This window comes from Orcinus orca, chromosome 2, assembly GCF_937001465.1.
Source record: "Orcinus orca chromosome 2, mOrcOrc1.1, whole genome shotgun sequence".
Taxonomy (NCBI): domain Eukaryota; kingdom Metazoa; phylum Chordata; class Mammalia; order Artiodactyla; family Delphinidae; genus Orcinus; species Orcinus orca.
The window spans coordinates 161,702,283-161,718,754 of record NC_064560.1 but is presented as its reverse complement, the minus strand read 5'-3'; the positions used below and the strand labels follow the sequence as shown (position 1 = coordinate 161,718,754).

Below are 16,472 nucleotides of genomic sequence, written 5' to 3'. Positions count from 1 at the left end.
TGTCTTATTCCATTCTTCTAAGGGAAATAATATTTTACTTCCCCTCCTTCAGAAGAGAAGGTGGGATTTCTTTATTTACCTAGTTTACCATAGGTTACCACTCTAGGATAGGTAGTACTATTTTACCAATGATCTGTAGGGTGTAAATTAAGATAATAGGTACCATATGGATAAACCATGAGATGACGCTCAAGTTAATGATGAGGGAGGCCCAAATAAAAGAAAAGTCCAATCCAGCCTGGCTAAACCTCCAGATTAAGGAGCCTTCTTTTCCTCTTTCCTTTTTTATTTCATTCCAATTCTTCTGGAACACTAATCGAGGTTATCTCAGAATTGTGAAAATCAAAATAAATTGAATGGATAATAACTTACAAGACCTTTAACAGCCTAACTTTGAACATTCTCACATTTAACTAAATTCAGAAAATCCAAAAAGCAACTTGGATAATAGCTTCTATTTCCAATTCAGGTAAAGAGAAATCAGCATTGTGCTACTTCTCACTCCTACGGACAAGGGGATTGTAAAACACCAAAAATTTATCTTCAAGACTCAAGGGTCCTGCTCACAAAATCGCATTACCTTTTAGTATGTTCATGATCCTGCAGAGACAAAACTTTAAACAACTACACGTATATAGGTATCCTGGATTCAGAAATAAAAACATCCCCTCTACTTTGTCTACAAAAAGACATGGCTAAAATTTAAACAAAACTAAAGGGTTGTAATTCTACGGGGGTCTCATTTGACCTACAGAGAGTTATTTATCAAAATATTAATGGAATGTATCCTGTTTCCTCTTGGTATAATCACTTTTTAACACAGGAACAAGATTAAACATAGTTTTAAAATGTTTTCTTACCTTGGCATTGATAACCCTGTTTCCCAAATACACCCCTGTTCAAGACAATAGAGAAAAAAGAAACCATTAGTCAAATATTTCAGCAACAATGTTCCTATAATTACAGTACTTAAGGAAAACAAATTTCATCCTCTGGTCCTTTATAAAAAACACAATTTCAGAGAAGCAGCAGAAATAATGTCCTTTTTAAGCCCTTTTTTGTTACCACAGGACAAGGAGGAAATTGATGAGTTAGAATGCTCCGAATAACAAACAGGTGAGTTTGGCAGTTCTCATTCTACCCATCGCTGCGGCAATCCCCCAAGTCCTCAGTGAAAATAAACCTCCTCTGTGTGTATGACTGAGCCTCTTCCTGAAGTTTCACTTTACTGCCTTACTGATCATTCTCTCTCACATACACATAAAGACATGCAGAGGGTGAAGTAAACAGATGCAGATATACATATGGATGTAAACAGGTGAGTCCACTCCAGCTGCCTGACCTGAGGCATCTTCCATCTTCCGTGTGCCCACATCACCCAGAGTCCACTGGGGAGCAGAAGTGCGGTCACAATATGCCCATCATACCCACAGCTTCCATCTCTGTCTCTCCCTAATACAGTCTCTGGGTGATGGTGATATGATTCTCATTCTTATTAACAAAAACCACATTTTACTAAGCCAGTAGGATATGCCAGGCCATGAGCCAAGCAGCTGACCTCTACCATCTCATTTAATCCTCATAAAAGCCACGTGAGGTAGCACATATAATAGGATGGCCTAGAGCACAGATCCTGAAGCTGGATGGCCTGGATGTGATTTGGGGCAAGTTGTTAACTACTTTGAGCCACTGTTTCTTAATATATAAAAAGGTATAATAATAACAGTACCTACTTTATAAGGTTATCATGAAGATAAAAAGTGTTGATAATGTAAAATACTTAGAACAGTGCCTGGCACTCTAGTGCATATAAAAGTTTACTATGTAAATAAAATAAAATTATTGTCTCTGTTTTGCAAATGAGGAGACATTGCTGGGTTATATAGCTTGTCTAGGTTCACACATCTAGTTGGTGATGAGATTGAATGACAGAGTCCATGTGCTTAATCATATATGTGTGTGTGTGTGTGTGTGTGTGTGTGTGTATGTGTGTGTGTGTGTATGTGTGTGTATATATATAAAACACATAACCACTATTTTAAGTGTGTGTGCATGTGTGTGTGTGTGTGTGTGTGTGTGCGTGTGCGTGTGTTTCACAAGGCCAGTTAGGTGGGAGTTAAAGTTTCCTTGGTAGAAAAAAAATTGGTGAAATTATCAAGTAAGTTTCCATTAAGAACGTTAGTTGAGATCACAGGTTGTCACCACAAATGCCTACAGGGGCAGACAGGTCACGTAAAGGAGGGAAGCCAAATGGTGTGACATGAAATAAAAGAGCAACAGACAATTACCCTTCTGGTCAGGCAAATCCAGGGAGAGGTGGGTCTAACTGGAACATGCAAAGAAGAAAAATGGGCTCGAAGTTGCCAGAGATGCTAATTTTTCCATCAAAAAATGGAATAGGAACGTCTTCCTAAAGACTACAGTTTTAGGCTTCATACATATCGACAGCCAGTTTAGGGCCTTTGGTTTAGACAAGACTCTACACTTTTTCTTTCTTTTATATTTTATTTATTTTTTTATTGTGTACAAATTTAATGTCTTATTTCTTTTTAAAATTTATTTTATTGAAGTATAGTTGATTTACAATGTTGCGTTAGTTTCTGGTGCATAGCAAAGTGATTCATTTTATATATATATATACATATCTATGTATACATATATGTTCTTTTTCAGATTCTTTTCCGTTATACGTTATTACAAGATATTGAATATAGTTGCCTGTGTTATACAGTAGGTCCTTGTTGTTCATCTGTTTTATATATAGTAGTATGTATCTGTTAACCCCAAACCCCTAATTTATACCTGCCCCCTCCTTCTGCCTTTGGTAAGCATAAATTTGTTTTCTATGTCTGTGAGTCTATTTCTGTTTTGTAAATAAGTTCCTTTGTACCATTCTTTTAGATTCCACATGGTATCATATGATATTTGTGAGGAGATGGAAAAAGGTATTCCACGCAAATGGAAATCAAAAGAAAGCTGGAGCAGCAATACTTGTATCAGATAAAATAGACTTTAAAATAAACACTGTTTCAAGAGACAAAGAAGGACACTACATAATGATCAAGGATCAATCCAAGAAGATATAACAATTGTAAATATATATGCACCCAACATAGGAGCACCTTAATACGTAAGGCAAATATTAACAGATGTAAAAGGAGATATCAACAGTAACACAATAATAGTGGGGGACTTTAACACCCCACTTACATCAATGGACAGATCATCCAGACAGAAAATCAATAAGGAAACACTGGCCTTACATGACACATTAGACCAAATGATATTTATTGATATTATCTATAGAGCATTTCACCCAAAAAGCAGCAGAATACACATTCTTTTCAAGTGCACATGGAACATTCTTGATAGATCACATGCTAGGCCACAAAAAAAGCCTCAGTAAATTTAAGAATAGTGAAATATCAACCATATATTTCAACCACATCACTATAATATTAGAAGTCAACTATAAGAAAAAAAAACCTGCAAAAAACACAAACAGATGGAGGCTAAACAGTATGCTACTAAACAACCAATGGGTCACTGAAGAGATCAAAGAGGAAATAAAAAAAATACCTAGAGACAAATGAAAATGAAAACGTGACAATCCAAAACCTATGGGACATGGGACTTTGCTGGTGGCACAGTGGTTGAGAATCCGCCTGCCAATGCAGGGGACACAGGTTCAATCCCTGCCAGGAAGATCCCACATGCCATGGAACAGCTAAGCCCGTGCGCCACAACTACTGAGCCTGCGCTCTAGAGCCCACGAGCCACAACTACTGAAGCCTGCGTGCCTAGAGCCCATGCTCCACAACAAGAGAAGCCACCACAATGAGAAGCCCGCGCACCGCAACGAAGAGTAGCACCCGCTAGCCGCAACTAAAAGAAAGCCCGTGCACAGCAACGAAGACCCAACACAGCCAAAAATAAATAAATATTAAAAAAAAAAACCACAACACCTATGGGACACAGCCAAAGCAGTTCTAAGAAAGAAGTTTATAGTGATACAAGCTTACCTCAGGAAACAAGAAAAATCTCAATAAACAACCTAAACTTACACCTAAAACAACTAGAGAAAGAAGAACAAACAAAACCCAAAGTTAGTAGAAGGAAGGAAATCATAAAGATCAGAACAGAAATAAGTGAAATAGAGACTTAAAAAGCAATAGAAAAGATAAATGAAACTAAAATCTGGTTCTTCAAAAAGATAAAAAAAAATTGATAAACCTTTAGCCAGACTCATCCAGGAAAAATAGAGAGAGGGCCCAAATCAATAAAATCAGAAATGAAAAACGAGAAGTTACCACAGACACCACAGAAATACAAACGATCATAAGAGATTACTATGAGCAACTATAATGCCAATAAAACGGACAACCTAGAAGAAATGGACAAATTCTTAGAAAGGTACAGTCTCCCAAGATGGAACCAGGAAGAAATAGAAAATATGAACAGACCAATTACCGGTACTGAAATTGAATCAGTAATTTAAAAGCTCTCAACAAACAAAAGTTCAGGATCAGATGGCTTCACAGGTGAATTCTACCAAACATTTAGACAAGAGTTAACACCTACCCTTCTGAAACTATTCCAAAAACTTGCAGAGGAAGGAAGACTTCTAAATTCATTCTGTGAGGCCACCATCACCCTGATACCAAAACTAGACAAAGATATCACAAAAAAAAGAAAATTACAGGCCAATATCACTGATGAACATAGATGCAAAAATCCTCAATAAAATCCGTTTACTAGCAAACGGATTCCAATAGTACTTTAAAAGGTTCATAGACAAGACCATATTCTTGATTAAAAAGGCCAGAAACACAAACTAAGCCTGCATTCTGACTGTTCAAAGGTATAAAATCCAAAGTAATCACAAAACCCCCCACAAAACACAAAGTAATTGATCAATACTCAGAAATGAATCTGAATCAAGTGTTTCTGCTTTAAACAAAATGACTAAAATTTGCAACAAAAACAAAGATCTCCTTTTATGCTGCAGATATGAAAGTGTGTTTCTTCCTCCTGAGAAGGGTGTGTATGTGTATGTTTTGTGCATGTGAGGGTATTTCTTCCTTCTCTCTGCAAATAAATATGTTTAATGTTGCCTCTGATTGAAGATAACTATTACTTAAATTTATTTTACATTATAGATTTGCCACTTGAGTAACATGTATAGTAAGATATTGCCCCAAATCATCTAGAATTTCTCAACTATTAATTATCTTGATTCTTAAATGCCAGGGATTATAGTATGTGATCACTGAAAGCTATTACCTTTGTCTACATACTATAAGGCTGAAGACTACTGTATGTTTAGTTTACTTGCAACAATTAATTCCATAAGTCATCATGTGATTCATGCCTTCTTAGAGAAATACTGTTGATATTTCTTTCCTCCTTAGGGATAGATCATTTATTAACTGATTAGCCTCTCTCTCTAATTAGTGCTTTTTAACCAGTTCATGATTCATTAGCACTTTTACCAACATGATTGGCAAAAGAAATAACATATAAAACTTAATCTGTAAATTGTGTAATTTTTTTGTTGGGGATTAAAATTGCTAGGTCAACATATTAGAGTAAGAGAAAAAAATCAGATTCTAAAACAATTCTTAATAATCATGCTTTCTCCTGAAATCACACACAACCAGAGGAAGTCTCAGCTCTTGGGAGGAGAGAAGACAGGGGACCTCTTACCAGATAAACTCCCTGCAGTGAGAGCAGTAGGTGGGCTGCCTCAGGTATGTGGCCATGAACTTATGTCCGTTGATCTGGTGGACTCGCCTTCGCATAGCCCTTTGGCGCTTCCTGGTAAAATGTTTGAAGATTCGGTCTCTCTGGAGAGTAGCTATATATTAAAAGAAGGGAAAAAAGAATAATGTGTAATGAACCTACCAGCACCTAATGTATGAGAAAGTTTGGTAGTTCAAATACTCCCCAAATTACTTTTTTCTTTCTTCAAGATGTAAAACACCCCAGAAAATCATCATGCTTTGTTAGACATACGTGAACCCTGGGATTCTCAACTGCCTAGTTATAATTGGCTATCTTGGGCCAGTCTCCCCCGGAACAGAGCGTGGGTTCCCCAGAGTTTCGATGCGCCAGTATGTGACAGCAGCATGGTCTCGCAGTCCCTGTCCAGCTGTCTGGGACCTCAGGTTCACCGATTGGCTGCAGTGACCGGCTGGCAAACAGGGCTCCTCATTACTCCCCTTTCATTCTGCTGTCCTCACAAACTTAGTGAGGGAACTGCCCCCAACACAGTGAGAGCCCTGCCCAAAAGCATCAGTTCCAGCACCACCTCTGTTAACTTGGAAGAGGCAGAAATTAACTGGGAACACACTCAGAGTTCCCTTTCTAATTTCATATTTTAAAAGTAGTGGCTCCTAATCTGAAGACTCTAAAAACTGTGCACCATTTAAAGATCATAAATGATATCTTCCACCTAACTGTTCTAGAACTTTTCCAATGTATGCAGAGACTTGTGATTACAAAATAAAGATTCCTTCTTCAATAATGCTTTTAAATGAATCACTGCTCCAAAGGAAACTAAAGGAATCATGCAAGAATAATCTGCTAATAAATTTTAAAACCTGGAAGAAATAGAAGATTTCCATGTAAATACATGGTCAAAATTAGTCACATAAACCAAAAAGTCTAATTTTTTAGAAGGAATTGATAAAGTTTTTAAAGGACTACCTCTAATACTGAAGGATTCATTTTATGTAGACTTTTCCCAGTAGCAATATACTCAAATAACCAGAAACTTCTATACTATCCAGAATTATCTTAAAAAGAAAAACTCACTATGACCAAGTGGGAATTTTCTCAGGAGCATAACAATGGGCATATTATTACAAAATCTATTATAGCTTATTCTATTAATAGGTGAAAGAATAAGTATGACAGTTTCAATAGATGTTTAAAAGGCACTTGATAAAATTTAACTTGTAATCCAATAAAAAATTCTTTCGAAAAGACTAAAAGATTGTCTCTTTAACATGACTAACACACATTTTCACAGGTCAGAAGTATCAAACTGAATGGTAAATGTTAACAAAATTCCTGTGACAGTTAAGAACGAATAAGACTAATTATCACCACTATTATTTAATGTTATTCTGAAAGTACTCACCAAAGTTGTTAGAAATGAAACAAAAGATCAAACTATTAGGAAAATGTGGCAAAGATACCATTATTTGAAGTTGTTTAATGTATGACTAGAAAACTCAGGAGAATTCAGCCTAATCTATTAAAAAAATGAGTTCAGTGTGATGGACAATAATAAATCATTAAAAGTCAAGGTATTTAGTATATCAAAAGAGCCAATTAGAATAAGTTAAAAAATCCCATTCATACAACCAAAAAAACCAAATTATCTAGGAAATAATTTATCAGAAGTGGAAGATTTATATGAAAAAAAGACTATAAAACCAACTGAAGGGTATGAAAAGATAAGTAAAAATGAAGTTCTTAAATTGGAACACTCAATACTACAAAGTTGTCAATTCTATCTAATGTCAAATTCAACGAAATTTCAATCAACATTCCCAAAGGATGTTTCTAAACTTGACAATTTTTTTCAAGGTTTATTTGGTACTATAAATATTTTAAAACTGTCCCAAAATTTCAATGAGGGAGGACCTGCTCTACATGTTAAAACATATTATAAAATTACGATAATTTAAACAGTGCTCTACCCCCTCAAGAAAAGTCCAAAACTAGAAATCAATTTGGCTGAAAGAGAATATGGTTCAAATCAGTGGGAAAAGATGGATTATTCAATAAGTGGTGTTTAGACAACTAGGTAGCCTTTTGGGAAATACCTTTACCTCACTCCTTACACCCAAATAATCTCAGATAAATGTTGAGGTGGAAATTATAGAAAGAAAGAAAACATGGGAAAAAAATACACTCCTAGTAATGGGATGAGGATAACAAATTTCTACAGCCATAAAAGATCCACAGATTTGCAATCTATGAAATTTAAAGTCCTACTTGTCAACAGACACAAAACAAAGTTAAAACAAACTGGGGAGAAAAGGATTTGCAACATGCGACAGTGTTACTATTTATAATATGTATAAATCATTAAGAAAAGAGGATAAACAATCTAGTAAAAAAGGGGCAGAGGAAGTGAACAGGGAATTCATAAAATTATAAATGCAAATAGACAATAAACATGCCAAGATGTCCAATGCTATCCAAGACACACATGTAAGAACTGCAAGGTAAATGACATTTTACCTCTTAAGTTGGCAAATACTTATAAAGGTAGTTAACATGCCTACTCTTACTACAGTGTAGGGAAATCTGCACCTCCAGCCTCTGCTGGTAGGAGCATAAACTGGTCTCTAGTCCTCGCCCCACCATCCTCTGGCTGTATTTACCCTGCTAAGCCTCAGTGTTCCCATCTATAAACCAGGTAGTGCCTTCCTCCTAGGTTTTTTCCAAGGACTGAATGAGATAACGCGTTAGAAACGTTTTGCCCAGAGCTAGGCACATGGTCACATTCAACACGTAGCTATTTCAAGAATGATTTCTTTCGGTGACCAATTTGACAAATACCTGTCGAAGTATTTATTCCAGTTTTATTGGGAAATAATTGACCTAACTTCACTGTGTAAGTTTAAGGTGTACAAGCATGATGGTCTGATTTACAAATACTGTGAAATGATTACCACAATAGGTTCAGCTAACATTCACCTTCTCATATAAATACAATAAAAAGAAAGAAGAAAAGGAAATATATATTTTCTCCTTGTGATGAGAACTCTTAGGATTTATTCTCGACTTTCCTATATACCATACATCAACGTTAGCTGTGGTTATCATGTTGTATACATTACATCCCTAGTACTTACTTATCTTATAACCAGAAGTTTATACCTTTTGACCACCTTCCTCCAATTCTTCCTCCCCCTACACCCGGCCTCTGGTAACCACAAATCTGATCGGTTTTTCTGTGAATTGGTTGTTTTGTTTTTCCTGTTTGTTTTTTAGATCATAAAGTATTTGTTTTTCTCTGACTTATTTCACTTAGCATAATGCCTTCAAGGTCCATCCATGTTGACGTAAATGGTAAGATATCCTCATTTTTTTATAGCTAATATTCCATTGTGTATCTATATCACAACTTCTTTATCCATTCATCCATCGATAGACACAGGTTGTTTCTATATCTTGGCTATTGTAAACAATGCTGCTATGAACACGGGGATGCGGATATCTTTTCGAGTTAGTGTTTTTGTGACCTTGTCCAAGTGTTATGTGCATTTCCTTTCATGCAACAATTCAACTTCTAGGATTTGTTTTCTATAAAAAAACACCAGAAAGCAGGAATATATGTTATATAGATATCAATCATTATATTCTTTTTAACAGTAAAAATTAGGGTCATTACAAGAAATCTCAAAGAATAAAATGTAGAAATAGTCCAAATAAACATTGCTAAGATACCAATTCTTCAGAGGCTCTAGCATGGTTAAATTGTACCTGCTTCAGGTTTTGTTTTGGGGTGTGTGTGTGTAACATCTTTGGCAAGCAGCCCAATTACTATCATTCTCAGGTTTCCCAGCTATCTAAAGAAGATGAAAATATACCTTTGTCCTCAGCGCTACGGGGATAGTGTCATAATCAATATTCCTGAGAGGTTCTTACAATTTTGGATAAGGGTCACATAAGAACAGAAGTCACTGTACTGTACTGCTCTCTTCCACAATACTTCTAGAAGCCGTTTAGTAACCACAAAATAAACAGATTTTAATGTTTGTTTGTTGACAGACGATGAAAGTTAGCCTAATGATAAGACCCTATACCTGATCTACATTATCACCAACCTAAGACCCAGCTCAGTACTGGCCAAAGTAAAACTTGTATTGAATTACTAAACACTTATCACATCTAAATGCAAATTAAATTCTCCCTGGGGGTCCAATTACCAATAATTTACTCATTTAATCCCTTAATACTATAAAGATTGGTTAAAAGGTCAGCTCACTTGCAGTTTTAATATTTCATGAATTGGGTCTTTTTTTTCCCCCCTCAACAGCTATTACCATTGCAGTAATGTGACCTATCAATTTTCCAGGTGATTTGTTATAGCTGGAAGGACATGGGAAGAAACTGCTTGTAGTTGTTCACCAAGTCGGTCATCCCCTAATGCCTTCGCTCCTGCCTTTCACCCCGCCCTGGAATGTTCTTCCTTCCTTTTTTTTTTGTTTTGTTTTGTTTTAAACTAGTCAACTTAGACTTTCCTGTGTGCCTCAGAGCCTAAGGCAAATCCTGAATCAGAGTGAAATGCTTCTCCCCTCCGTTTCCACAGCAACCTGGGAGCACACCTCCATCTTTTCCCTTATCCCAGGCAACTAGGGGTTATGTCTCTTTCACCTCCTATACCCAGGTGCCTCAGAAGACCTCATACATGGTCATTTTAACTAAACTTCACTCTTCCCTTTTCTCTATTCTTTTGCACATGTGCCTCTTTTTGTTTAGAAAGCAAACACACACTCACCCACACCTCAGAATTTGCAAGAAATTTAAGTCATGTAAGTAAACCGGGGCCCCCATGGCTTCATATGGCTTTCCCTATCACCATTCTTTTGCTGGCTGCCCTGACCAGGAAGAAAGAACTCTGGGACTTAACTGTGTTCCCCAGAGCACAGACTCAACCCCCATTTGACAATCAGAGCGCAGAGGGAGCTTCCTCATTGTTCACACGGCCTCCTGTTGACTTAGGACTGAGTTAGAAGGGCTAAAAAAGACGATGTAATCCTGTGTACCCTGGGCTTTGAGAAATCTTTCAGATCACGTGTTAGGTGAACACATCAAGCCATCCTAACATGCTCTGCAGCCAAAACTTGCATCACAACCTCTGTTTTGCTCCTGAGGTGCTCAATGCCTCTAAGTAAATAGGAAGCTGGCTCAGTGCCCCAGAGTGGAAACTCACATTCCAGTCTCAGGAGGTGGGCAGGTCTGGAGCCCTGATCTGTCTTATCCAGGAGTTGGTGTTGCCAAGCCCTCCCAACCACAGGGTGGAGAATAATTATGTCAAATGTAACGAAGCTTAACTAGTTTGAAATAAAATTATATTTCATAAAATCTGATTGTCAGCCCACACACTCTTTCAGAACTTGAGGAGGCACAAATGAGTAGGAGCCACCCCAGGGTAAGCTTCCATCGCAGAAAGCTGTGCTGGTCTGAAACTTGCGCTGCTGATGTGAGGCTCTGCCAGGGAGGAGTGGCTCTCCGAAGTCTCTGTCATACGGTCTAAACCTGATCTCAAAAATAGTAAATATTTCATCCTTTTTAGTCTTCTGCTCTCCCTACCTGAATTTAAGGCTTTATATAGCAGATATAGACATCTGTATTTGAAAGTACTTCTGAAACATTCTGATGTGAGTCAAAACAGCATAGTTCCAAGTTTCCAAATGACTGTAAGCATATTAAATCAGAAAGAGAAATCTACGGCACTTTTTAATTTTTAGAATTACTGATATAAAGCATATAAAAGAAATACCTCTGATGTAGTGTAGAATGCAATTTAAGTTGAATTTGCTCAGCAGCAAAAGCACTTAGTTTACTAAAATCTGGTCTTCAAGGGGGCGGTGCAGGGAGGTCGTGCAGCCTTTATATATGGCAGGCAGGAGAGTGTGGTGGGTGAGCGCTTCGAATCTGGAGCCCAGCTGTGAATCCTGCTTCTTCCCCTTATAAACTGGGTGACCTTGGGCAACTTGTTTTATCTCCTATGCCTCAGTTTCCTCATTTGTAGAACATGAAGGGCTAGAGAACTCTCCTCAAACGGCCATTTTGAGGACTTGCTGAGATAATAAGTGTAACATAATTAGAAAAATACCTAGCAGGTGGCAACTAAGTGCTACCTATTATACTTGTTGTTAAAACTCTTACTTCAGAGTTCAAGAAATAGAAGGGATTTTTAATCCAATCACCTAATTGCCTAGAAGAAGAATCAATACCTAGGAAACCATTACCTAGAAGTTCAACAACGTGCTCAAGGCTCATCTAGTAGCTAGCTAGCACCAGAACTACCCCCGGAATCCTCCACTCTTGATCTTATCCCAGGACCATACGGTTAACACCATCCTGCACTTTGTCCTTTATTAACATTATTAACATTGGGTCTCCTAGAATCTTCTAGAATCAACTGGGTCTCTCCCCTGGAAAGTAATAAATTTTCTGGTGAGGAAACAGAAACTAACAGGAAGGTTAAGTGAGGTCAGGCAGCCAATGATAGAAGTGGGGACGCCAGACCCTGTTTACTATGTTGAACTACTGAGCAATGCTATCAGATGTCTTTTTTCTTCTTCCTGAGACATTCATTTTCTCATGTGTGCACTTGGGAGGTGATGACTATGGGAAAAACAAACAGGAAAACCTTAGTGTTGACCAAAAGTTACTAGTCAAGAAAGAACCAGAGTGTGCTATGTTGTTAATATTTCTAAAATACAAAATATCCTTGAAAGGTAATGCAATAAGGTAGTGAGAGAATTTTGCTTAGTATTATCCAACATACTGAATAAGCAACCACGTGATCACAGAACTGTGTGATAAAGAATGATGCTTAAGAACTTAAACTTAGATGATTCCTGTCTGAGACAATAGTGATAATAACAGAACAATTAGCACACGTATTAAGCAAATACATAATTTAAATGAGTCTTTACAATAGGTACACACAACCAGTGGGTGACAGCATTTATTGGGTGTTGAGTGAAGAGAGAATCGCAGGAGTTGTGTACCTAGTCGTCTGATTAATTAAGGAAGACTTCATAAATGGGTTGAGATTAGCTGTTGTTTGGAAGAGGAAGGAGAACCTGGTGAACCAGGATAGGGAAAGGATTCCAGGAATTTATGCCAGCACCAGTCACAATGGCTGTGACAGTGTTGGTATTAAAAATGGCAAGCAAAAGCCCCCAAATGGCACTGAGCAGAACAGAATCTTCTGTTTTTTGAAAAGAGCTGAATCACATGACTCATAGGTATTTCTAAATTCAGACAGAATGATTCAACTCAACGTAGTATGAGACCTGACTCTACAGGAGCTATACACAGGTGTTTCTCAGGGACTTGGCTTCCTCTGAGGAAGCACAGTCTACAAAAGCATCTACCATCGCGCAAACTCATGGGGATGACTATCACTGGAAAGAGGAGGGAAAAACAATTTGTTACTAGATTGACCCTCTCGCAGAGGACTCATGGCTCATAGCATCATGAAAGCTGAGCCCATTCTCACCCAACCCCACCTAACCCTCCAGTCTCCTCTGTCAGCAGAAAGAGGAGCAGAACAGAGGTCATGGATGCGGCCATCAGAAATGGTACCCAAGTTCCATCAGGAGCCTTGGGAAAGGCCTCTCACCCCACTGTTATAAGAGCCCTGATCTCCCATCGTCCAATCACCTCCTTCTTAATTTCACCCCTTGTATCTACGGGTATTGTCCAAAGTACAAACTCTCTCCTCAGCCCTGAAGAAAGGGACCTTGGCTCCAATAACATCTGGTTCCTCTCACTCCACAATTTCTTCTTAGTCTCCCTCACCAGCTATTCTCTTCCACCCAACGTTTTAAATATGTGTGTGTCCCAAGGTTCTTTGTACACCATTCTTCTGGTCTTTAGGGGCACTCATCTCCTCCAAGACTTCAAAAGATCTCTTGACTTCCAACAATTGCCTATGTACTGAGGACTCGCAAATCTGCAGCTCTAGCTCTGGCTTCTAACTACTAAACTTGTTTCTAAGTAGCTTCTCAGTATCTCTTCAAGACATCCCCAAAGTACCTAAAACTTGACATTTGTAGGCTGAACCCTCTTCCCCAACCTCTTGAACCCATGTTTCTTCCTAGATAATAGTACCACTATGCTTGGAGTAATCCAGAAAAAGAAGAAAAAAAACCAAAAAACAGCGCAGAGATGTCTTCAGGTCCTCCTTCTCCATCCACAACAAACTGATCGTCAAGTTCTACTAAGCCTTCTATGATCTGACTGGGTCTCTCCCTCCCATGCTCATTGGGTATAGTTAGTTCATGCCTTTTTCCTCTCATCTGGACTGTGAAATAGTTTCCTAACTAGTCTCCCTGCACAAGTTTGCTCCCCTCTGAAATCCATCCTTCATCCAACCAGTTATGTGCAGGAAATACACATAATTCACAGTGTATGTGAATATCCTGCATGGAAATCAGGCTTACTGTAGTTGTCCTATTTGAACCATAGTAAGGTAGTAGGGGGTATATTTTCCCCAAAGGGTGGTGCTTCCACTGTCCAACATCTGAGAGAAAGTTGAGTCCTCAGACAGCAAAAAGACTTTCAAGTGGGCCTTAGTCAGGTGGGAGACTAGTCTTTCCCCCAGTCCTCAATTTCTGGGGTCTGGACCTGAGGTACCAGGAATGGGGCATCCACAAGGCTCTGCAGAGAAAGACAGAGGTAGGCTAGGAGTAAGCCCAGTAGTAATGGGCTTGGAGGACCAGGATTCCTTTCATTACGAACCCAGAAGATCTTAAACTCCTCCACTAAGTCTGTTTAGTAGATACCAATGTTGACTTCCCTAACCCCACACCCATAGTTCTCAGGAACCCATCAAATCTTCTCCTCCCTTTCATCCTGCCACCTGGGTTCCTTCAGGGATCTCTAAGAGTTGGCAGAACATCCTCAAGGGGCAAGGAAACTGGGATATTTATCCTCCAGCTCCCATCTGACATTGGTTAATGGCTGCTTCAAGGAAAGGGGACATTAATTCTCCAGCATTTCCAGCCCTTCTTTGTGGGCTGAGAGGAAATATGGGCGGGTCATTCATAGCATCTACCATAGAATGAATTCATACTTAGCCTGGTCCTGATTTCTTATTTATATTTTGCTGCCATATATATTTCCTAACAAGCTGCTGTGGAATGAGATGGAGTATAACTAGAAAATTCTTACAATAATAATCTTTGACTATCATTGTGCCTACTCTTTTCTGCACATATAATTTAATGACAGAAATTTCTTCTTGTTCCCTGTGACAAATGCAAGGATACTACAGTGACTCACTGTGAAAAATGGGAAGGATTTCTACTCTGTGATTCTACAAATATTTTATTTCCCCCACTGATTTCATCCGTAAATAGACTTCCAGCAGCCACTTCTTCATTCTTCAGTTTTTTAAAATGAAAATTAAACATTGCTCAGTGGGTCATTAACCATCAGCTTTCAGGATGAGCAGGAAATATGTTTCTGTTCCATCAAATTTGTATTGGATCCTTGGAGGTATGTCCCTATCATCACTCTGTCATCCCAACTATCTGGAAATTATCTCAAAATGGCATTATCCACAACTCCAAGCTTAAGTTAGATAAAGTATCTTGGTTTTATATGCTTAAAAATTGAAGCATTTTCCAGTTATCTGGCAATTTTTCTTTTACCTGGAGAGAAAATTTAACTGGAGAGAAAATGTCCCACTCATGGTATCTCCTGTCCCTTTGATAACCTTCTGAACTTAAGAGGATAATGAAACCATGATGTGGTTTCACTTATCAGAGCAGAGGCAGCATATAAAAATGTCTTCTTGCTCTTTCATTATAGTTGTTTATAAAGATAATATATGGTCACTAGAGAAAATGCAAATGATACAGAAAATAAAGAAAAATTTTTTCTTTTAAAAAGTCATCTTCACGGGGCTTCCCTGGTGGCGCAGTGGTTGAGAGTCCACCTGCCGATGCAGGGGACAGAGGTTCGTGCCCCGGTCCGGGAAGATCCCACATGCCGCGGAGTGGCTGGGCCCGTGAGCCATGGCCGCTGAGCCTGCGCGTCCAGAGCCTGTTGCTCCGCAACGGGAGAGGCCACAACGGTGAGAGGACCGCGTATCGCAAAAAAAAAAAAAGTCATCTTCAATCTTACTATACAAATAATCACTGAAAATTTTGGTGAACATGCCAAATATATACACTGTATAGACATGCAATCTTATGTAAGTGGTGTCATATTCTTTGTGCTACTTTGCCAACCACTTTCCAATTAAAACGTCTTTCCACATTTTTAAAAAATTTTTAAAAAAATTTTATTTATTTTTAAATTTTTGGTTGTGTTGGGTCTTTGCTGCTGCCCACGAGCTTTCTCTAGCTGCGGCGAGCGGGGGCTACTCTTCATTGTGGTGCACGGGCTTCTCACTGCGGTCTTCTCTTGTTGTGGAGGACGGGCTCTAGGCACGCGAGCTCAGTAGCTGTGGCTCGCAGGCTCTAGAGCGCAGGCTCAGTAGCTATGGTGCACGGGCTTAGCGGCTCCGCGGCATGCGGGATCTTCCCAGACCAGGGCTCAAACCCATGTCCCCTGCATTGGCAGGCGGATTCTTAGCCACTGCACCACCAGGGAAGCTCCCTTTCCATATATATGTATATATGTGTATATATATATATTTTTTTTGCTGTACGCGGGCCTCTCACCGTTGTGGCCTCTCCCGTTGCGGAGCACAGGCTCCG

General features: G+C 38.7%; 1 protein-coding gene across 2 annotated transcripts in view; it reads right to left on the bottom strand.

The window, feature by feature from the left end:
• PRKCH (protein kinase C eta) overlaps positions 1-16,472 on the bottom strand; it is a 223,959-nt gene that overhangs the window by 97,094 nt on the left and 110,393 nt on the right. For both annotated transcript variants that reach the window (XM_033421268.2, XM_004262103.4), the window contains exons 3-4: positions 5,707-5,857; positions 861-895 (exon numbers count right to left, since the gene is read on the bottom strand). In XM_033421268.2, the coding sequence (XP_033277159.1) occupies positions 861-895; positions 5,707-5,857 (186 nt within the window). The remainder of the gene's footprint in view (positions 1-860; positions 896-5,706; positions 5,858-16,472) is intronic.